This window comes from Zeugodacus cucurbitae, chromosome 5 (genome assembly GCF_028554725.1).
Source record: "Zeugodacus cucurbitae isolate PBARC_wt_2022May chromosome 5, idZeuCucr1.2, whole genome shotgun sequence".
Lineage (NCBI taxonomy): Eukaryota > Metazoa > Arthropoda > Insecta > Diptera > Tephritidae > Zeugodacus > Zeugodacus cucurbitae.
In genome coordinates, this window is record NC_071670.1 from 72027120 (window position 1) to 72051032 (window position 23913).

A 23913-nucleotide genomic window follows, 5' to 3' on the forward strand; every position below is an offset into this window, starting at 1 on the left:
CACTTGTGCTTTCAAGCGGTTCCCTCTTGTGTTGTCTTGTCTCATTCTTGCTTTTCTCCTTGAGTTGTTTTGAGCAGAAGTCTTTGTGGTTTTGTTGTGGCTTGCAAATGAGAATATGTGTATAAGTAAAAGTCCACGCATATCATATTTAAAGATTAAAAACTCCTCTATGATCGATATAATCGGCCTATATATCCAGTCAACCCTTTTACTTAAACTTCGCTTTGTCTTTGGTGTAATTTTTAAGCTCAGTTTAAGCTCTAATTAGTTGTTGGTGTGGATTCAATTTAAAAGAAGCATATTTAGTTTCACTGCCTTCACCACAAAGCCGACACTAATCGTATTGCCTTATGCAAATGTTACAAAACTAACCGGAGGCATTTGTGTGAAATGCGTGGTAAGCTGAACCGCAAGCGTATGTACACACTATGTTAGTTTGGATGAGATAATTCTGAAAGCGAATCTGTAGGAATATTGGTGAATAAGCTAAATTTGCATGGAATAATAGTTTGTGTTTAATTCAAAGTATTGGATGCAGCTCACATTTAACTGAAAAACTTAATTTGAAAGTATAAATTTAAGATAGAGCAATAATTCTACTAAAGGAATAGATACACAAGATAAATTGGTCTTACCTTATATATCCCCAACAGGGAAATAAATATTTTAAATAACAGAATGTGATTATTGTAAGTGAGGGAAGTGAAATCGAATGCCAGTGCGGCTTAATCTGATCCTACTGATGACTGCAACACGTTGAAACCACTGTGCAATAAGAGGTTTTTTGGCTTTGCAGATGTCGTCTAGTGAAAAGCACAGGTCGTTGAACCCTTTTGGCACACCAGCCAAATAAACTGACTGAGACACAGACGAATAAAACTAAAAATTCTCTTTTCCGCATCGCATAAGATAACAAAGTTTCAGCCACAACTATTGGCCAACTGCAACTACTCTCTTCCACACCCTCGCAGAGCCACCTTCTGTGAGGCTGTTCGAGCCACTCGACCTCTTTGGCGGCTAGCTGTCGACGTCGCGCGTGAACTCTGTCACAGGTGACTGACACTAATGCCACACGTTTCTCAGCCACCGTAGACACTGTCGCAGTCAATGATGCTGGCATCAGGTCTTCATTGCCGTTTACTAGGGTTGAAGCAAGTGCAATTTTTTCATTCATATTGGCTGCATCGGTTTTGCTGATTTTCGCGTCTGTTCATAGTTTTTAGTTTTTACGGTACTTACTCTCTCATATTCTTTGCTGTTGTTGGAAAATTTGTACGCCAGCGCCGACAGCTGACTAATTGCCAGTTTCCTCACTCAACCATTCCCGTCACTTTCTCAACGAGGCACGTTTATATTGCCAACACAAAAGTAACAGCAACGTTGGCAATAATAACACCACTGTCCAACACGAATCAACCAGTGGCAATAAGTAATTATTATACTTCCGAAGAGAGACATTGGTTAAACCTGTCTATGTATTTCTGAATATGAGATGGAAGGATCAATTAACCACGTCAAAGAAAACATCAACAATTCAGAAGACTTCCCGTAGCAACAATAAACAAAATGTCTTTAGATTTCTCTGACCGTGTGCCTGACATAGTAACTCTAAGCCGCATACATGTAATAAAATGTTTAAACAAAAATTCAATTAGAATTTAAATTGAATGCCTCTGTCTTCGTTATAAATCTACCTGATTAATTTAATTTATTTTCGACCAAGTTCAGGCAAATAAGTGTAAGTGTGCTGGTTGTGATAACAAAAGTCCACATCAAATATTAAGGTAAATAATACATCCCTTAGGAACAAAGTCATACTGAATTAGTTCAGAGAAGGAAAAAACTCCCCTCTCCTGCCAAGTAACTCCTCTGTAAAACACATACAAAATGAGGACACATTATCTCCGTTCCGATACAAAACTAAGCTTCAGGTTGCCTATTGTTTGCCAAAATAGCATACATTTAGGCGCACATTTAAATCACTTAATGCAACACGCTGCCTCTGCTATAAGGCAATTTCAGTGTAGTTACAAGTGTAACTCTCCTTAACATATGTTGGCTTTATAAGTAAACCTATGTAGCCCACATGCTTCTCTCCTCACCTCTGCGCTTTTTTATCTCCATTAGCACAGTTTTAAGAAGGCCTCCTGTTTAAATATACAAGCTAAGTAACAACAACAATAACATTAATTACAGAACAAACAACAAGAACAAGCAGATATAGCGGCAGTGAGCGTTGATTTGCCGAAATCGCTTAAGGCAGTCAAGAACTCCACCTGTATGAGGATAACGAGAGTTGTTTCTGCACTGTTGACTCTGCGGTCGTCTGCAATGTTGGTTACAGGCTTTGTGTCATCCCATTTCTTCTGGCGTTAGCCTTATTCCAGCTCTGCCCTCCTTGTTTTTGGGGTTATTCGGTTATACTAATTGAAATACACACACAAATTTACGAAGTAATAGAATAGAATAGTATAGAATTTAAGGAAAATACTACTTTTTATACTCTCGCAACAAAAGTTGTTAAGAGAGTATTATAGTTTTGTTCACATAACGGTTGTTTGTAAGTCATAAAACTAAACGAGTTCGATATAGGGTTATATATATCAAAATGATCAGGGTGACAAGACGAGTTAACCCGTGAGAGGGTTGCTTTCGAAAATGGGCAAAATCGGACTATTGTCACGCCCATAAAGTGGCGAAAACCGAAAACACATAAAGTGTAATAACTAAGCCATAAATAAAATTATAAAAGTAAAATTTGGAACAAAGGATCAAACCAGGAAGTGGCATATTTGGATGTAATTTTTTTGGGGAAGTGGGCGTGGCCCCGCCCTTAAATCGGTTATTTGTATATATCTCGCAAACCAAAGTTTCTGCAATCGGTTCTCTTACGTACCCCACCACACACCATGAAAATAGTTGGAATCGGATGATTACCACGCCCACCTCCCATACAAAGGTTAGGTTGACAATTACTAAAAGTGGGTTAACTCACTAACGAAAATCGTCAGAAACACTAAATTTTACATAAGAAATGGCAGATAGAAGCTGCACTCAGATTTTTTTACGAAATGAAAAATGGGCGTGGCGTCGCCCACTTATGGGTCAAAAACCATATCTCAGGAACTACTCCACCGATTTCAATGAAACTTGGTTTGTAATAGTTTCCTTACATCCCAATGATATTTTATGACAATAGGTCAAATCGCTTCACAACCACGCCTCCTATGTACCAGAACTTTGAAGACAATCTGAATCGTTTTTCCTTACAATATATGTAGGAACAATTAAGTTTTTTATTAATGTTTTCTTATTATATTACATTTTACACTTTTAATTGTAAATTAAATTAGATTTAATGATTTTAATTTAAGTTTTTAGTTACAGTAAGTTGTAAAATAATCTCTAGTTTATTAGCGAGGTCTATCTTACTCTATGGTTATACTGAGACTGAATTCGTTTTCTTTTTCAGTTCTTCTTTTGTCGTCCGTGTTAGTGTCCGTATCGGCGTCTCGTCAAGTTCGGTCAGTCTGTCAGGGTTGTAATAGTTAGTATCAGTATTTCTGTCCGCTTCTATGTTCCCTGCCTACATATATAAAGTAAGCACTAGTAAAGATATCGGTGCAGAACTTTGCCCAAATACCACGTTTATAGTGTGGCAGCCCCATTCTAAAAATCGCCGAAATCTGACCATAGGTTTTCAAGGCCGCATATATCGAACATGAGGACCTCGGTGCTTCTAACCTAATATTAGGGTTTCCAACTTTCAATGGACTTTATACAATATATATGACGAATATGTGGGTCAAATCGTGTATTATATAATATAAATAAAGTTAAATAAATAAATTGCGAGAGTATAAAATGTTCGGTTACGCCCGAACTTAGCCCTTCCTTACTTGTTTAAATATAAAAATTTTCGATTTCGTTAAATCAATATTACAAGTTGTAGTCAACATTCAATTTCTGAGATCGCCACTTCTGAAGTTCAACGAACTTTGGTCATTGTCCAAGAAAGCTATTATTATTCAGCACCTTTGCTCCTCGCATTCTCATCTGCATTCGTATATATCAATACATATTCTTTATTGTTCATCTGTCTGCCTGCTTATTCCCTGTGGCCATTGGTCAACTGTTGGCTGTCATTTTGACTTGGACTTTTATCAATTTTGCACTTTTTGTTGCCAATAATGGTCAATTTTATCATTTATTTGTCACCGAGCACCCCTGCACCTCTTAAATCCCATTGCATTTAGTCTGCTATCCCGAAACTGCCTGTCTCTGCAGTTAAGTTGAGAATTGGTTGGAAATTTCATTTAATTCCATTTCGTAATAATTGTTGTAGCCGCCTGTTTTACAGTGAAAATTCGATTTGGTTGAACTGCCGTCAATTCAGAGGCAGATTGATTGCGATGCAGTTGCAACACCGGCGATATGACAGAGAGTGAAAATGGCGGGAGGTTTTCCGATGGAATTGAGGTTTGAAGGAAGAGATGAATTCGAACAGCCAAAAAAGATTTGACGATGAAGGGGTGAGAGACAACAAAAAGTGATAACTGAATGTACATAAATATGTTGTCTGCCTCGTTGGGATGTATACCACACCTGAATCAGAATTTCTCTTTCGGGCGAATTTTCGCATGTTTAATGTGTGAAATGGTCCTGTTGATTTTGTAACGTAGTCGGGTGAACCCACAGTAAAAAACTATTTTTTATAGACGAGCACTTGTAATAACCTATATGCAAGTTACCAATTGGATATTATTTTATAGCAATACATTTATTGGGTTGATTGGTGTGAGTTTAAAATAAACAAAAGCAAAACGAAAACAGAAACAGAAACAGAAACGACACTGAATACAAAAGGGCATATAAAAATATTATGTGAAGGAAGAAAAACATAATAAATGTCCTAAAACAATACTATACGAGGCAACAACAAGATGATAGTGCTGCAGTACAGATGGCATAACAAACATAAAAGTAACGGTGAAACAGGAAGCTGGCACAAATACGAAGTGGAGCATTTCGACAGAATGAATAAAAGAGCACTAAACGGCTTAAAAGCGGCTGTGCACCACCAGAAAGAAGGTAAGCTGTTCATCCTCTTCCTTTAGTTGGCAAAGGAGATGTTGCAAAAGTAAGGAGCATTCTTTGTTTCGTCCCGAATTACAAGGAAACCCACTTCAATTACACAAAAAACACGAATTACCCCCGCTGATGACGGTTGGCGACAGTGCGGCTGCGGAGAATTGGGTCAACGCAATATATCGCATAAATTTTGGCTTGCGAGTTGATGTGTGTTTTGTAGACGGGATTGGCACACATTTAAGCGATTGGTCGTAGACAAGAACAACCAGGGCAACAAGAAGAATTTCACTTAGTAATTGTACTTAAGTGGAAAATGGTGAATAATAGGAAACAAGTAGTTGCTCAGTAAAACAAACAATTTTTCGGTTATTAAAAATAATAAGACAGTTGCCCCATCTCATGCGTCATGGAAACTGGAGCTAAATACAAATTTAAGTTAAAAAATTTTTGAATGCCCTTCCTAAACTTCGCCTGTGAATACAAGAAATTATCGTTCTTATAATTTCACTAAGGTCATCCTATATTTGCCCCCAGCGAATTTCCAAGTAAAGCACATAAGCAAAATTTAATTATTTTTGTCTTTGCCAAATTTTATTATTTTCTTTGCTGAACTCATTACATCTTAGACGCGCAGAGCTTTGCTAATCTCATAATTCGCTTATTAATTTAATCCATTTTCCATTTCACTGCACAGGTATAACAAAGAATTTGTTTCTAATTTCAAAGCAGGAATTTCTTAATTTAAAACAAATACCTCTCAAAGGCCAGATATTTTAGAAATCTTAATCTTTCTTGAGATGCTCCTAAATCAAGTAAAACTGTTTTTCTTTTTAATTTAAGTTCTCTGAAGTTATTATAACTAAGAAATTTAGTTACAGTTTGTATACACTTTCATAAATACATAAAATATAAGAGCATAACTGTACAGCTGCTTAACAAGTGATTTGGTGCAGTCGTGAAGGATCTATTTACTTACGATAACTTTAATTTAAGTCTTTTAACTTTAATCTTAAGGCTTTTTGTTAAGCGCCGAGTTTTCATTTCTGCAATTTTCCGCTTCTTTAATCCCATGACTTCTTATGCTGTGCTGTGTCGTGCTAAGCTGTGCGCTACACAACAACGTCACGAATTTCGCTGGCATCGCTCAAGTTTCAAATAAATTAAATTATTTCAGTCGTCTCTTCTGCGATGCCGGCAAATGCCAAGGTGTGGAGTAGTCCTAGGCAGCATTCTTGCCCAACCGAAGCATTCTTCAATGAGTCCGTCTGCATTTTTGGCGTACTTGCGTCCATAATTTGCAATACATAGTTGTTAATTTGGCCTTGGTCCTTCCAGCGCTCAAGTTCTTCTAACTGTTTGTGTGATTGCGGTGTTTCTCTTCAGCTTGTGCAGCAATTTTCTAGCTCGACGGCCAAGTCTTCATCTTATTGCAATTCGTTCTACAACACTTTCCAGTTTTCAGTTGTTAGTTTTGCTTATTTCGTTAGTAAATAAGGAGTTGCGATTTCATATTATTGGGTTTGTGTATTTGCGCAAACATTTTATTGTAGTAATCAAACTCACAACATGTCGTATTCACCTACAGAAATACCGGGAATATTTCATCGAATTTGTCACTTGCAAAATTTCATTGGGCATTATTCATATTATTCATATCATAATTAGTTTCTCCACTATCATCCATCTCACAAAAGCGACTAAACAAATTACTTCAAAACACCGCGGCGTCAAACAGCAACGCGGCATTTAATTTCTCGATTTGCATTCATTAAAAATATTACACTACAAGTCGCACGAATCACAGGGACTCATCTAAGTCGGTCACTTTGTTCACTGCTTTAGTCATTTGTCTCCCAAATAACCCGCCTTCTCACCTTTGGCGCTTTGTGTGACCCTGTTGGTTGTAAATCGCCCCAGCGCCAAGCAATTAAGATGAATATCTAAAATTAAAGTCACTAAGAGCCAAGACCCAGAGACTAATGATAGCATGAGGAAGGCGTTCAAGCCACAAGAGTCAACAGAGTAATACAAAATATAGTTGGGCGAGTGTGTACGTCAGCGAACACGAAGTTGAGCTTCAGCGAAGCAAATTTATTTGTCACACATTTATTTCCACTAAAGTGAGCTTAACATTGGAGCGCATTAACTTTCCAAGGTCCAGAGGGTGTGTAAGGCCATATGGCCACTCGGGAAATACCACATTCTCCCAAATATCGACTCCTTTTTTTTTTGAAATTGTTCCAAATTGTTCTCCTTCGGTCTAAATCGTTTGTGCGACTATGTGATTTATTGTAATTTATGTATGTCACGCTTGAGATTTACTTTTGGGTTGATCATAAAATCGAAATGCAATCTGCTGAGTTAACCAAAGATCCCAACACACCAATTGACTGCTTTAATTTTTCCTTTTTTCTTTTATTTGATAATGTGTCTAGGAGAAGTCGATGACTAAATTTAGGTTAACCATTTGAGAAAACTTAAGTAGCCGCCTTTCTGCACAAATAAACCCTTATTGTTCCTAGAAATTTGCATCTATTTATTGTTGCAATGAAATCATAAATAATATTGAATTAGCATCAAGTTTTACCCGCAAAATTAAAATTAAAATATTTTAAACGTTAGCATTTGATTAAACTGGAATAAAATGTTTCAAAATCTTCTGATAATATTCAGACCAATTTTCAACCTTCTTGAATTCAGCTTTAATTCATAATTATTTCTTCTTGACTTAAGAATCTTAAGTAGAGATCTTCTGCCATTAATTAACTAATTAGCAATAGACTGAGTTCAACGAATTGAATATTTAATTTTATTAAATTTTAACACTAACCGAGTAGCAAAACTTAATTATTACTAATTGGACAGATCTGGCAAACTTGGCATTTGTGCTGCCAATTAAGTCTAATGTTCATCCACCACTGCCATCCATTTTTACTATAACATCTGCCACGCGAGTTGTCAACGCATTGCCGAAGGCATTTCATCAAGCTGATTGCCTTTATTATGATAATTCACAGCATGTTTTATCTCGTTTAACAAATTTCTTCTGCAAATGGCAGTTTTGCCCATCGACATTAACAACAGAAATGCTGAATTTAATTAGGCGATTAATAGTTTGCTCCTTTAATGTTTTCTAATTGTCACATATGGAGTGGATAGAACCAGTTTCTGGAGTGATATTTCAACCGACATCGCGATTATCACTCATACCTCTTGTTGGGTCTAAAGGGGATTTTCAACGCATTTAATAATTTCTCTAAAATATTGAAATTTTTTTTCTTGTCATTTACAACTACAGATAGTATTCGTTCGTTAGCTGAACTGAAATCTGCAGTGCTTTCATAATAATCTTGTAATAAATCCATGAAAATACTTTGCATTCAGATCGCTGAATTGACCGTTTTATTTAGTTATATGGTTGAAGATTCCTGGTGGGATATTTACAGCAATTTGTAATTTTCTTTTTCATCTCACTTCAAATATTTTAATTTTACGAACAGTTTAGCAGTAATTTTATAGTTTATGATACGCTGACATTTAATATCACAAGCAAACATTCAACAAAAGCACCTTCGGGGCTAGAATCTGTGTCTCAAATTTAGTGTCAATAAAGGAAACAACTAAATTTAAGGCCCCTAATCGCTCATATCAGCTGGTGGCATACACATATCAGACACAAAAACAGCAGCAAAAACTTTTATGAACTCATCAAATTTCCAAATATCCTTCCTGCCACCACAGCAGATCTCTTTGTTGTACACCAAAGTGGCAAACAGGTGAGCCAACAGAAACTCTGCTGCGAATAATGTGATGTTAGAGATTTTCCGTTTACTGGCACCGTTATCGGGCTAACCTTATTGTCAAAGTAAAGCCAATCGCAACGTTTTTGGGGCGAACAAATTCAATTTTGAAACACAATAACTGCGGATAACGGTGCTTGTGACACACCGAGGAGCGTACTGAAGTACCTAGACATACTTAAAGCGAGGCTAGCGAGGAGGGAAAAGTTGTTGGAGTAAGGTGATAGAAACTGGCAACAACAACGAAATAAACGTGATAAAAGCAATAATAAAAGTAATCTACCAACAATGAGAACAACCATAAAGTACCGTAATACTATAGGAATAACACACACAACATAACCATCGCACCACGGCAATTTGCGGTGAGCTGACATAAAACCCCGCAAAAAACGCGTCAAATGAGCAACAAATCACTTATAGAAGAATACCGCAGCAAAAGCACAGAGAATGAGACAAGTAAGACACCAGAACTACAAAAACATAAATCGCAACAAATGTGCGTAAAATTAAGACAACATGTGATAGCTTCATTCATGATGCTTCTTAGAGAGGAGCCCCAAGGGAACACGCCCATCGCATTGTGAGCTGCTGATCACATTTTGATGTTTCCACCTTTCATGCTGTTGTCATTCGTTCCTTCCTTCCTCAATCTTCCGCTTGCCTCAACCACTTTTGTTAATGATTTTCCGCTTTCAATTTTCAAAATCACGTATATGCCTTGGCGGTTGTGCGGCGGGTATTGAAGTGAGGCTTCCGGTTTGTTTCCCTTTGGCAAATGATAAATGCGGGCGGCACTCAAATCAAACACTTAACACAACCAAAACCGAGCAAACGTTTGTATAAATCAGTTCCTGTGCGTGGAGTGTAACTTTTTAACCGTTATATTGAAGGCACTTTATGTTTTTCTTCTTTTCCAGGGTTTATTTTAGAATTTGATTCTGGTTTTCACTCGCTCTTCATTCTTTCTTGTTTTGCAGTTTGCACTGCTGGCCCGCATGAGAAACGCCTTCTACACGCCCTGCTCGACAACTACAACAGTCTGGAGCGACCCGTCGTAAACGAATCCAATCCACTGCAGCTGAGCTTCGGTCTGACGCTTATGCAAATCTTCGATGTGGTGAGTTTTGTTTCTCTTTCGATCTTTTTCTTTTTGGAAATAAATAGGTGTTACCTCTATCACATGCCACACACATTAATCGCTGGATGTGCAAATTACATTTTGATGCGCCCTGAGGTATGCTACAGTGAAAGCATTAAATTAGCGAATAAAAGCATTAAAAAAACATTAAATTAGCCTAAAAATATAAACAAATGCTCCATGTTAGAGCAACCTACATATATCGCCTTGCCATGGCGGTAGGTAACCATTTTATGAGACGTATAATAATATAGTAACTGACTAAGAGTTCTATGTTTAGTGATTTTTAAACACAACAAAATTAAACCAATGCGAGGCATTCGGAAATATAAACTTTTATGAGCACTGTAGAGGAAAAGCGAAACGGAAACTTGCCCTTGGCTAATTTTCCCACGCAGATGCATAACAAAGTTCGCGGAATAACCTGCGAACTAGAAAACCAACTAAACAAACATTCGCCAAGGTAGCAAGCAGTCGCAGCAGTGAATCTGAATGCTTTCATTAGGCAATATAAGCGGATGCGACTATTGTTAACCACGTTTGCCGCGTTTATCTTCCGCTCTGTCTTCTCTTTCATTTGCGCACTTTTCTCGATTTGTGGCTTTTGTAGTAGCACCGTTTACACTGGTTTGTCATTTAATTACCACTTGCGTTTGAGTGGCTGGCGCGACGTCAGAAGAGTGAAGAGAAGAGTGAAATCACAAGCCTGTGCTCACACTTGCCGAGGCTCATAGAGTTTACACTGATTACACTTCGTCATATCATTCAAGAAAGGCACATGCTCTGTTCCCAAAGAGTAAGCTTTGCTTTTGGCTTTTCTTCCATGCGTTCCCTTGTCATTAACTATTTAACACTGTCGCCGCAAACCGAAACACATTTCGGTAGACATTTGTCTTTCTAACCATTTACAAACTAATTTCGGTTTCCCACGCTAATTGCCAAATTAAATTAGTTTACAACACATTAGCCATTCCGTAAAGTCTGTGGAACGATGCAAAGAACGATAAACTTTATTTTCTATTGTTATATTCAGCTTTGCTTTTCACACTGTTTCTTCTGAACCTTCATTCATTTGAACACCTCTTTTCATTTTCCATTGAATTTCAACCGCTTTCCTCAAACTCCACTTATCGGTCTGTCGCTATTATTTACCTAATAAACCGAAAACTGTCTTCTTTTGCTAATCACCAAAGCCAAGTGGCTAATTCCATGCCTCTCCCCGGTTCCACTCTTTGTTTTCCAATTATCTTTTATAGTTGTTGTTAAAAAAGTAGAAAGAGATTAGTTTCTTACTCCATTTTGCGTCGTCTTTCTTTTTGTCCATTTTGCTATTACATTAAAAATTGCCATAGATACTTTCCCTTTGTTAAAGTCATCACTTCTATCTATTTCAACGGCTGAAAATTTAATGAACTTAGTCATCGTAGCTTGTCCATGGTAATCCAGTTGCGCTCACTCTATTAATTTCATAAAAATTTGCTTTCATGAATATTCATGAGATCATCGGAGGTTTTATTACTTCTTGGTGTCAATGTGAACCAAATTGGGCGATTAAAATTTCACAATTTACGAACATCATTGCTTCTAATTTCTTCATTTCATTATCAATTCATAGCACGAAACGAAGGTTCGAAGCTAAAGTTGTTTCTCAAACTCAAATCTACTCCGCGATAGTTACCCCAAGAGTACATATAATATGCAGAGACAAATTCGAACCGGTAAATAAATACTGCAATTGTGTTAATTTTTCAAACAGCTCTAGACAATAAATAATCAAACTTTCAAAACTGCCGTTGGGCTACGTGCGAATTGAACAATAAATTACAAATTAACAACAGAAAGCATAGAGTAATTGAACTTAGAGGGAGAAAATTGTTTTCTAGAAATCAGAAAGCAAAAATTGCAAATTGTTTCAGAAAAAGAGCAAATATTCAGCTTTTGACTTTGTGATGAAGGAAAACAATACATTTGTTTCATTATATCTATTACAGGCAGGCACTTTTCACATTCCACATAATTTTCTGTCTAAGTGTGCATTTTTATTTTCACTTCAGCACAGCATGGCGATAATATATCAATTTCCTACGTGCTCTATTCAAGAACAAATGTGTTCACGGTCGTCCTACATGACGAATGAGTAACATTTTGTAAGAACTTATTGGTATCTATCGTAAACAAGCTTAGCAATGCTGTGATTTTTCTTTCATATTGATATGACCAAGAGCCTACTTGCTTAATTAATTTTTTATGTGTGTGTGGGTAATCAAATGCCATTTTTTTGTTTTTCTCCAGTGTGCGATTTATGGCATCGCTGTGGCATATGTCTCATATGTTATTAATGGAGCTTTCTGTGTTTAGAATAGTGTATAAAGTATGGATATATTACTTTCCATAAATATTTGGACTCTTGGCATTTCGATTCCAACACTTAGCCCTTAATTGTATTAATTTGTAAAAGTTCTTTTTTAAAATTGCACACGGCGAATTATATTGATATATATTTGTGATATATGTGTTCGGCCTCCATATTTTCGTGTTTCATAACAATTATGTACAATATTTGCAAAATGGGGAAACAACTAAATATGCTTCAAAGGTATATCCTTTAAAATAATATGAACGTGTGATGCTCAAAAAATGAATGTGCTGATTAACGCATACACATAAACATACAATACCCAAGGATATCCATTGAAATTTACACCAGATTTAACAGTCCGCTTACTTTTCTCCTTCACTTCGCTACTTTCTGCACTGACAACAAAGTTAAAATGGGTATTCCAAGCATATGAATATAAGAATTAATATATATTATCAAGGTATCAGATACTTCAAAGTCCGCTGATTTCACCTCATTTTCATTACCAAACAATCAGATTTATTTTGATATGCTTTGCGTAAATTATTGAAGTTTCTGTGTTTATTCCGGTACATGGAAGTGAGTGCATGGCACATAAAACCCACACTTAATCTATTAAAAATAAAAAGAATTGGAAACATATGGAGGGAATGGGTCTTTTTAACTTCACTTTCTCCATTTGATGACTATCCGAGTCTACACTCGAAGATTGAAATTTATTGCTTTCTTTTGGATTATGTGATCCAAGAATTGAAAAACTGTCACGTATAACGATTTGTCTTCATACATAATCTTGGTTAGGCCTTTTTCGAGCTCATAAAAAAATCACTTGACAATTTAAATTGTACAAATATGTCAACTTGTTACATGAGAATCCCCTTAACTGTATCGTAAGCTTAAAGCAGGGAAAGGGTGAGGGTCTAAAAAGCGAACTGTGGGTAAAAATAGAGACAAATATTGGTATCAACAGTTCTTACGCCAAATATTCCTCGAATATTTGTATGTATTTTTGAGGATATAAGAATGAAAGTTATTCGAGCAAAGAATAGTAATTTAAAGAAGGAATGACCTGTACTAAATTCATATGAGACTTTTAAATTTAAAATTTATAGTCAAATACTATGTCTTGATCCTTAGCTCAATATGGATTCAAATTTGCAACCAAGAGGCAACTCTTGATTGAGATTAAGAGAATAATCAAAATGTCCTGCAGTAAAAAATATTTTTCCAAGGAGAGAAAAGAAAACTTGTAAATTTACACTCACGCATAAAATCCTAATATTTATGTTTATTAAAAGCATTGTATTCACATTCCACATTTTCTCGTAGGCGTCCAATTTTCATACATTACATTTTATATACGAGTTCGCCTGATAAATGCAAATGAAGAATATAATGAATATAATCGAGAAAAGATAAGTAACACACTAATAAAGAAGCGTCTGAGTCATTCAGCAGACGGCTAAGACACGTAAACTGCACTCAAAGAATATCAGATTGAATGAAAAGCTTAAATAAATGCTAAAAACATGTGAAAAGGGAGTTGAAGAAAATGTATAAAAACGAAATGAATGAAAATATTACAATGATTTCCTCTTGCCTTTCACACAGTGTTCTTCTCTTCTAAGAAGCGGCACGTGACACGCATATAAATGCCGCTAAGTGCGTGCAGACGACTCATTCACTTAATGAATGAAAGAGTCAATGAGTATACACACATATTAGTGTGGATATAAAAGTATTTTGGAAATATGTGTGCAACACAATGAGGCAATACTGGGCTGCTGAAAGCTAAATTCGGGCATTTATACGCAATAATAATAGTACAAGGGTGTGTTGGAGCAAACGGAACGATGGAAAGTGAATCTATGATAGGTAGCATGATGATGTCAAGAACGGTGACTAATTTATATGGATATGCTGCCAATAGATCAATGAAAAATTCAAGAACATCAGAGTGCTCTGGTTTCTAACGACCTCGTGTATAAATGTGGTCTTACAAAATCGAGACAAAAGACGTGCAACGCAACATAATAACTGTAAAGCAGCGATATGACATAAACATTTTGATTTTGACACGTAATATGTCAACAGCTATCAACGGAACAAATTCGTTTGGTTGTTACGTGCTTCCGTAAATACAATAACACCATATGTGGATGTAGAAAAAAGTGTCCAGCTGAGCTTTGCATTAGCCTGTTAGTATGGGAAAGAATGAATATTTCCAGAAAGCACAAAATGTGCACATGAAAACGAACTGAAACAACAGCACATACACACTCATGCATACATAAGTTTGCCTGTTTTGCAGCATTTTTTCATTAAAACTCTTATGTAAATTTTCGCAAAAATTAGTTGGATGCTTTTTTAGAATAATGTTAGCTACGCCTTCTTTCCTCATTTCCTCATTTTGCTTGTTTTAAATATATTCATGGCACATTTTCAGGCGCCAGATAAGCAACAGAAAAATCTTTTTCCATACAAATGCTTTCGTTTCATTGTTCTATCTGCTAACTGACCAGACAAGTGGGAATAATGCTACAGTGCAACACCCCTCTCTTCTCACCTCAAAAGCTTTGCATCAGCAAAGCCATTTATCAAAGGGATCCACACACAAGGGTTTCCTTTTTGCATAGTTTTATATTTTTGTGCTTTAAAAGCTCCCTTTCTGTTTGTCATTGTATTAGTGAGTACAATGCCCGAACCAAATTCACACTTTAGATTTTTCTAGCTGCCATTTTGGGTATTTACACAAAAGAATTCCACATACAGATCAGTATTTGAGTGTGTCCGTTTTTATTTATGGGAACTCACAAGTTTATTCATGCTTGAATGCAGGCTTAATATGTTAGCTGTGTAAAGAAAAACACACGAATTGGTGTTCAACAAAGGAAAAAAGGTTGTGGCTATATTTGCTTCTTTAGAGGTGCCAAAGCTGAAAGCTTAAACCGGAGTGCAGTGAAAATTTCCTTTTTTGCTAGCTTCCCAAATTTGTACAAAAAAAAAAAAAAACAAAGGGGAGTAGTTTTATTTGAATAAAAAACTCACCTATTTAATCCATTGAATCAAGATTACGAACTTAAATATAGCATTTAATAAAATCGCAGGTGGTTTTATATGGGCTCCAATTTGAACGAGTTTCAACGTGAGGCCGCGAACAATTTAGCGGCTCAGTCGCATTGCAACCGCTTTGTTGCTTTTGATGGCGTTAGCTCTGCAGTGCTAACGATAAGTTAACAGGTTCCAAAGTGACGCCAACGCCAATGGCAATGGCAATACAAACAGCAATGAATACCGTAAAATCACAACCAAGTAACTGTAAACCATAACCACAGCGACGTGTCTGCACCCCTGGCTCCACACAACTAAGTGTAACGGAAATGACCCAACACGCAAAATAGCAAAGCCAATTTATTAGATATGAGACTGAACGCGAACGCACAAACACAATCAGGGAACCATGCGAGTGCCAGCTAGAAATCTGAAAGCGTATATACTATATGTTTGTGCGTATGATAGCTCTTCTGAAAACATATGCACACTTTTCTTCGCCTGCACTTTTTCAACGCCATTCCCGTGAGTTGCCATTTTGCCAACTCAGTGTATCATTTAAAAAAGTGAGAATAAAGAAATAAACAAACAAGCGTACAGCCGTGGGATATGCGATAGAGTTGCCAGTTTACTGGAGCACATATATTTCATTAATATGTAAGAGTGCCCTAGTGTACCGCTCTATGAGTGCAAGTAGAGAGCGCGCGCACATGAAAAAGTTGTGCTATATGAACATTTTTGACTGATTCGGAACTTTTTCGATTTGATTCTTATAGTTGACAGTTTAAGCTTCAATTTAAGCCTAGTTACAGACTTCTAGCACGTCAGAATAATTCTCTACACGTGATCAAAAAAGGCCAAAAACACGGTTTTTTGAGACTTTGAGTCCATTTTGCTCAAAATCTAGACGTGATGGGCACTTTTGGAGGTCGTATTCGTGTTCAGCGATGAAAATCATATAAGAATATCATTGTCTGATTTTTGTTTCATTTTTTGTGTCGACCAGTGTTATTGATAACCAAATGCAGCGGCACTAATACCAAAACCATACATATATTCAAAGTAGCAACTAATTAAGCAAACACTGAATTTGATTTAATCAATTAAATAATTGATTTTGCATTTAACCACTTTCTTGATCACAATGAACAAGAATTTCACGCCAACAATGCTAGGAAAAGCAAGTGTAAACACGAACAAAAACACAGGTTGGCTAAAATGAATGATTGAATTCAACAATTGTGAATGTCAAATTACTAAAACCAAAAACCAAAAAAAAATAGAAAAAATTGAAAAAAAAAATTTAGTTTAGTTTAGTTTAAATTTAGTTTTGTTAAATGGTATGAACTGCAGCTTAAAATTGGCGAATTCCCCAAAGCCTGCGCAGCTTTTGTGTTTTGCTAAAACATTGTCAACACGAAAGCAAACGAGCATGTTGTTCTTATTGATATTTATTTATTTAACAGCGCGCCAACAAGCGTCGAAATTGCAGCAGCGTGTTTCGTCGGCGCTAACAATATTTGCGACCGCAGTTATTCGGGGAACTTTGACATGTGCATCAGTATTTGCCGTGTATTCACGCTTTGCAACTGATGTAACAAAAACAGCGAATGACTCTGTGGACATCAAATCAAAAAGTGCTAACAATTTTGAACCGAAAATTTCCGTTTATTTGTGAAAATTGTGGCAACCCTAATTAGCCACAACGTCCGAGGGTTGCCATATTGAATGTACGAATTCGAATACCTTTTGTTGACCTTTTGTTGACCTTTTGTGTTTGTTACAGCTTCTAGCAAATGTTTGTTCATAGCTATATGCGATGTCCTTCAGCACACTGCTATACACTGCTGAATAATAAATGTCTTTGTCATATATGTATGTGTTTATGTATGTGTTGAAGTTTGGGCGAGCTGCTCATCTAAACTGGAACGTTTTGATTTTCTGACTAATTGTGCAGCAGTTCTGTGGTGAAACTTGTTTAAGGCATTTGCCGCTGTTAAAAAAAAATACTTTTAATTTACGTTAATTTTCATATGCACGAGTTTACGATTTGACAGCTGTCAAATGTTATTTCGCTCGTCAAATCGCCGCCACAAATATTTGCAATTCCTCTTCAATTCTTTATTTTCCTCTGAATGATTTCATTGTTCGGTGTAAAATTTAATTTGTTTTCAAATAAAAGCCAACACAACAAAAACAACATATGTTCATACATTCGTATTTAGAAGGCGAAAAACTGAAAACCAGAAAAGCAATCAATTTTAAGCGTAAATATGTAAAAGGTGAAAATGTTATAATATTCAGATTGTATGTAGGTGAACGTCGTACCGATTTTTTATATTGGAATAATAACATTAACAATATTTAGGTTACGCTGCCCATTCTGAATTATAATGAAATGATTTCATTACACACGCAATAATTAATTAATTATGCAAAACGCCACCATTTATCTTTAATGCCAGCTCATATCAATTTATGCACCAAAACAGGTGTCCGTATGACTGGAAGTGGCCACCCCTCTGATTATTAAGCTCATTTAATTTGCAGCATACGGCAACACCTGAACAACTCATTATAAAACCCCAATTATGAGGGAGATTACCGCAAATGACTTTATAGAATTATGAATGCGCATTTAGAGCAATAGACGTAATGTAAATGCTGTTATATACATATAGTAGATATATTTTAAAATATAATCTCTGCATAGGAGGATATAAGTACATAGATAAAATGTAAAATATCGAATATTCAAAACGTATTCATTTGGTTACTTAAGGAATCACTTAAGATTACCTCATGCTGATACACTAATTCGTTTTCGAACTGGAGTCCATATTGTACAAAATTTTACAATACATTGAGTTTTCATACTCACTCAGTGGATATCAATTTTAATTTGAATAACTAGTAATTTTAATATAAGATAATTTTAAATTATGATAAAGCTGACAATCGACATTTTATTTGTCTCTATGCAGTACGTGAAGAATCAATTACTAATGACAAATATTTGGCTCAACAAAAGCAACAAAATATTGCCACACACTACAACAACAAACATTTAATATGAAACATGTATAAGAAGCTAGCCAAATTGAGCAAAAGCCTAAGAAGTCAAATAAATAACGAAACATTATATAAATAAAATACAACAAAATCAAATAAAGAAGAAAGATGAAAGAGAGGAAGAGTGTTGTTCGATTGGGGAGAGCATCTGCTGGTTGGAATACAAATCTAGAACATGCCAGAGCATCAGATATTTCGATTATATACACATTAATCTTCAGCGTCGGCAAATCGTCTGCCCAGGGAAAAATGTCAATTATTCGGCTATCAAAAGCGACACATCGACTTTGCATAAGGGGCCCCATTAATATAATTTTCTATTGGAAATGCAATTACTTTGTTGTAACTCAATATTTCTCCCACACTTTCAATTGTGTTGTATGACGGTGCGTATGAGTGACATTAATGGAGTGTCTAATGCTGGACAAAGTAAGTGTCTTATGCAGCTTACAAAACTCTTCACATTTACACATTCCAAAAAAATAATCATTTCATACATTCTTGTATTCCCTTATTAACAATTACCGATCACTCATTCAGGAATTATGCCCTGAAAATTGCACAAAAGCGAAAAGAAATGTGGCACATGTGGCTATAAGCTATGAGTATATGTATATGCAGTCCATTCCTCAAATCACAGATTTCGTTTTGTTTTCGGAAAACACCAATTGGGCACAATAGGTAATACCACCGTTCCTTTGTGAAATTTTAGAAATATCCTTTGCCTTCCTGACCATCTCCAATGAGTCGGTTCCATTTGTTATTATTTCTAAATCACGCTCCACTACCGCCACTGCTATTCGCCACTCCCTTGCCACAAGTCATGATGAAGCGCTTTCCATCACTCAGCTTGCAGCACTGCCTTTTTGTAATTTGTCTCTTTGGTCTATTGTTCTTAGACGCTGGCTATTTGTTCACCATGTTTGCGAGCCTCTATTTTCTTTGTTTTGCCAAAATTGCTTTTTGTGGAAATTGGAAACCTCCTTTTGCTGTTCCCGAAAATGGTTTGTCCACTGATGCAGAAATCTTTGTGTGTGTGTGTTAAAGCTTTGGAATGTAATATTTGTTTTGCTCATATTTAATTCTAACACAGATTTGCTTCCCATTACATTTTCGTCCGCCAATTGCACAAGCAACAGATTCTTTACCACATGTATGGGGTGGCACCTATTTAATCACGAAACATATTTATTGCGAAAGAAAGCTTAAAATTACAAGCACTACAAACTATGACCACTTATTTGTCGACCAAGCTCTCTTTTGCTTAAAGCCTTTCTCTCTTAGCACTGCATCATTCATCATCCATTAGTGCCTTCGTCACACCTACAGCGAAGCAAATAATATGTTTTACTGAAATCGAAATTAATGTCTAAGAGTAACTGGAACTAGCAGCCCCTTTAACCACCTCTTCTCTCTTTCGCCATTTGCCTCAACACGTAACGGTTTTCTATATGTTCGCTGAAGCAATTTGCCATTTTGCATTCCGTTTATAATTTGGCGGTTGCGCCAAATGCATTTTGATTACTTCTGGCAACTCATGTACTTAGGAAATTGTATTTCAGCGCGGCAAACAATGCAACACTGCGCCATTAATAAAAATTTCTCGAAATTAGGTCGTCGTAATGGGTCTTAAAAGAAAAATGTTCGGTTGCTGTTGCAATTTTCAATGGATTTGCTGTAAATGACATCACAAGAGGCACCAAGAGCCGTCGTAGAAACCACCGAGTTAATGTGATGTTAAAATGTTCACTTTAATTAAAAATTATTTTACTCTTCAAATAAGAGTTTCTTGAAACTTAAGAATCTCCTTTTTGAATTTATGAGAGAAAATTGCAAAAAAATATATTTTTACTGTCAAATCCATCATAATTTAGATTATATTTCGATCTGAATAAACTGTTAGGCAGATATTCATGACTTAATTGAATTCTATACTATCAATACAGAAATCGGATTGTTATTAATTTTCACTACAGCCACATACTCTAAGTGCTGCAGTTACAGTTATGATTGATGATAAACTTTAAAAATATTTTTAATTGAATATTTATTTTATTGTTTAGGAATGGAATCACATGAACTTGCGTTGGAACTCAAGCGAGTATGGCGGCGTACGGGATCTCCGCATTCCTCCCCACAGACTTTGGAAGCCGGATGTGCTCATGTACAACAGGTGAGTTGACTGCTTACTTTCGTATCTACAATAACAAAAAGGTAATCGAAAAAAATTACGCATAAGTCACTATGAAATAAATATCTAAAAAAGATAAGAATCTTGCAAAATAGTATATAATTTCAAACACAAGAGCACTCTAGCGAATTCTCATTAAATTCTCATTTTAGCCGTAGATGATAAAACAAAGTCTGTTATGCATTTTTTGTTACACTTACTCACACTATCTGTGGCCTTAGCACAGCTCCCTCCAGCGTACAAAAGCCTTTTCTATTTAACGCCTGAGGCACGTTTAAGGCCCACCTCGTTTAATACAGGCCATTACTTTACTCTTTAATACATATCTGAGTATAAATTTATACGAAGAGTCTTTAGCATATGTGGAACTCTGCTAAAGAGATTGTATATTTCCTCATTGTCACCAGTCAAATTTGGTTTTAGTGTCAACTAGTGGTCACAGCAAAGTTATCGAACTGCAGACTAATATAAAGAGGAGTAGGAAACACAAAATATTGTTGAAAATAAAACCAAATTGTTACAATAGATGCGCATTCAATAGAAAATATGTGTCTTAAATAGAAACGGGTTTCCGAATAAAAACTACGATTGCAATGAAGCAAAACAGGCGGCTCACTTTGCATACACAAACAGATAAAAAATTATGTGCTAACAAAAGCAGTACATTATTGCAACAGTGTGTGTGTGTGAGTAGAATATAAAACGTATCGCAATTAATATTCCATTGAAGAGTTCAAGCCAATATCGGCATTAATTGCGTTTATTGTTTCGCCTTTTGCATTCACTTGTAAACACTTCAAAGCCCTTCAGCCCCCTCACAGCCTTTTAATGGTAGAATAAGCTTTCGCAGTCAGACATAAATACTTGCATATGTGATTTGTGGTGAAACAGTAGTGTCACGTTTATCCACATATTCAGAGTGAAATAAAAAATCGGAGACTGTGTTACATCACTGACGCGTTCACAGGCGCAATAATTGCTTTAATCCATACACCAACACACCCGCCCGCACGTCTAGAGTAACATTCACCATACCCATTTGAATGTCCCTTTAGTGCTTTTATTTTTCATTATTAAAAGTTCCTCGACCCCAATGGCAAATAGATATACTCTAACACAGCAGAAAATATACATATACAGTCTTTATTAATCGCATGGAGGGTGTAGAGTTAATGTCAAAAAAATATTTTATGAAATGGATGCCAGATAATGCTGTGTTATAGGAAAATTCTACACAAATATTGAACAATCATTTGTCGTCAGACGTCATTTATAAATATTTATTTCCTCCAATTACCTATTTTTATTATAGATGTAAATTAATGATTTCCCAATTTCCTAATGGGAGTTTTGTACCGCAATGTAGGCATGGGGCATATGCCTCGCTTGGTATTCGATTATATCTCCAAGACACGTTTGTTATTGGAATTTTTCCACTATGCCTCTTTTTGTGTAGGCAGGAATGGAGGGCATTGGCATTGCCGCTATAGTCGAACCAATATCCATTTCCATAGTCAAACCAATATCGGCATGCCCTTCGGAAAATATCATAAATTTCGTTGGGCAAATAATTGCAAGCATTTTGATATCATATTTTACTTAGTTTACGTTTATTAAAATCGAAATAATATTTGTATTGACTAAGAAGTGACGTGTGTAAATGAGTTATAAAGAAACAATAATCGAAATATTTGTTTTCCCTCCATTTACACCAAACGCATACTTTATAAAAAATATACGAAGGGGCACTCTCGCGCATGAATAATTGATGGCTATCAGAGCCTCGGCAAACGGCAATTTGTACGCAGCATCATCTCCTTCTCTCTTTCACCCAAGCAGTTCACCACCATCACCTTTTGACTGAATTTTCATTTCTACAACAATTTACGAGTTTTCTGCCTTCTGGTCATTTTTCAGTTTTCATTAAACCTTGACTTTCTTGTACAAATAGCCCTCACATGACTATTTGCTATTCGCGGACACATATGAACATACACACATTAATTGTTCTTGCTTTTCACTTATTCGTTTTTAGGCATATCACTCACGTGTTGAATTTCGTTGGTCGCCTTAAATGAACTTCCCGTTTTTATTACCTTTTTTCACGTACCCTTGCATAGTCACATACATATACATCGTATGATGTGGATATGGTGATTATTATTTTCGTTGTTTTTTATATGCTGAATTATCTACTGGGGATATATACTTTTTTTGAAATAATCTTTTCATACTCTCGCTGAAATCCCAGTTTGGTACAATATAATTTTTACAATGTAAAACTGGATGTAATCAGACTACACAATTTTAAATTTCATTTAATTATCTCACTTTAAAATATATAAATAGAGTACCATTGAAGATATCGGAATAAAACATTGAACAAATAGTGACACTAATATATACCAACTCTTTTTCAAAATAACCCTCCTTTAACTTTCAGATGAAAACAATGTTGCGAAATATCAGACAACCCCTAGATATTTTAATTAAATTAACATACAATCGTATATTTTCCGGATAACATTATTATTATTAAAATTGATTCAATACGTCCCTAGACCCGACTTGCTTTAAGGAAATATCGGTAATGTGTTGGATATTTTAAAAACCTAAAGGAAGTCATAATCTTATAAATACTCTAATAATCATCATGTCATAGCTGAACTTTTCGATTTATCTAATTGTTTTCCTTTTTTATTTCATTTTTCAAATATTTTACTGAAGCACACAGTACAATAATCTACTTATACATATTCTTTCCCACAGCGCCGATGAACGTTACGACGGCACCTACACCACCAATATTGTGGTCCGAAATAACGGCTCGTGTTTCCACGTGCCGCCTGGAATTTTTAATTCCACCTTCCAAATCGCCATCGCGTGGTTTTCGTTCGACGAAATGAAATTCGACACACGATAACTTTCAGGTGAGCTATCTAACAATTTAGTGAACAATATACTCAAATTAACTAATTGATACAATTAACACCAAATTAAGTTCACCGTTTGTAATTACGAAGTGTAAACACAATAAAATCACAAATGAAAAACAATCGACAAAACATCGGTGGCAAGCAAATAAGCTCAAACTGTAACTAATGGACCAACAAACGAGTCTAACACGCCGCGAACAATTTCATCGATGTAATTTGGTGTAATTATTTTAATGGCTTTTTAATGCACTCGCGACGGAGTCATTAATTTA

The 23913-nt window shown here is 35.8% G+C and overlaps 1 protein-coding gene across 1 annotated transcript; it reads left to right on the forward strand.

Moving 5' to 3' along the window:
* The first annotated feature begins 5036 nt into the window (after window positions 1–5036).
* Window positions 5037–23629, forward strand: LOC128922165 (neuronal acetylcholine receptor subunit alpha-7-like). Its single transcript, XM_054231818.1, has 5 exons — window positions 5037–5091; window positions 9872–10011; window positions 18427–18469; window positions 20576–20687; window positions 23475–23629. The coding sequence occupies exons 1-5, from the start codon at window positions 5037–5039 to the stop codon at window positions 23626–23628; spliced, it is 504 nt and encodes a 167-aa protein (XP_054087793.1). The 3' UTR covers window position 23629.
* Window positions 23630–23913: the final 284 nt, after the last annotated feature.

Coding starts and splice junctions, on each gene's coding strand:
- LOC128922165 (XM_054231818.1), top strand. CDS start 5,037: ATGAATAAAAGAGCACTAAACGGCTTAAAAGCGGCTGTGCACCACCAG. Junction 18,470..20,575: donor GACAAATATTTGGCTCAACA/AAAGCAACAAAA, acceptor ATTTTATTGTTT/AGGAATGGAATCACATGAAC. Junction 20,688..23,474: donor GATGTGCTCATGTACAACAG/GTGAGTTGACTG, acceptor TCTTTCCCACAG/CGCCGATGAACGTTACGACG.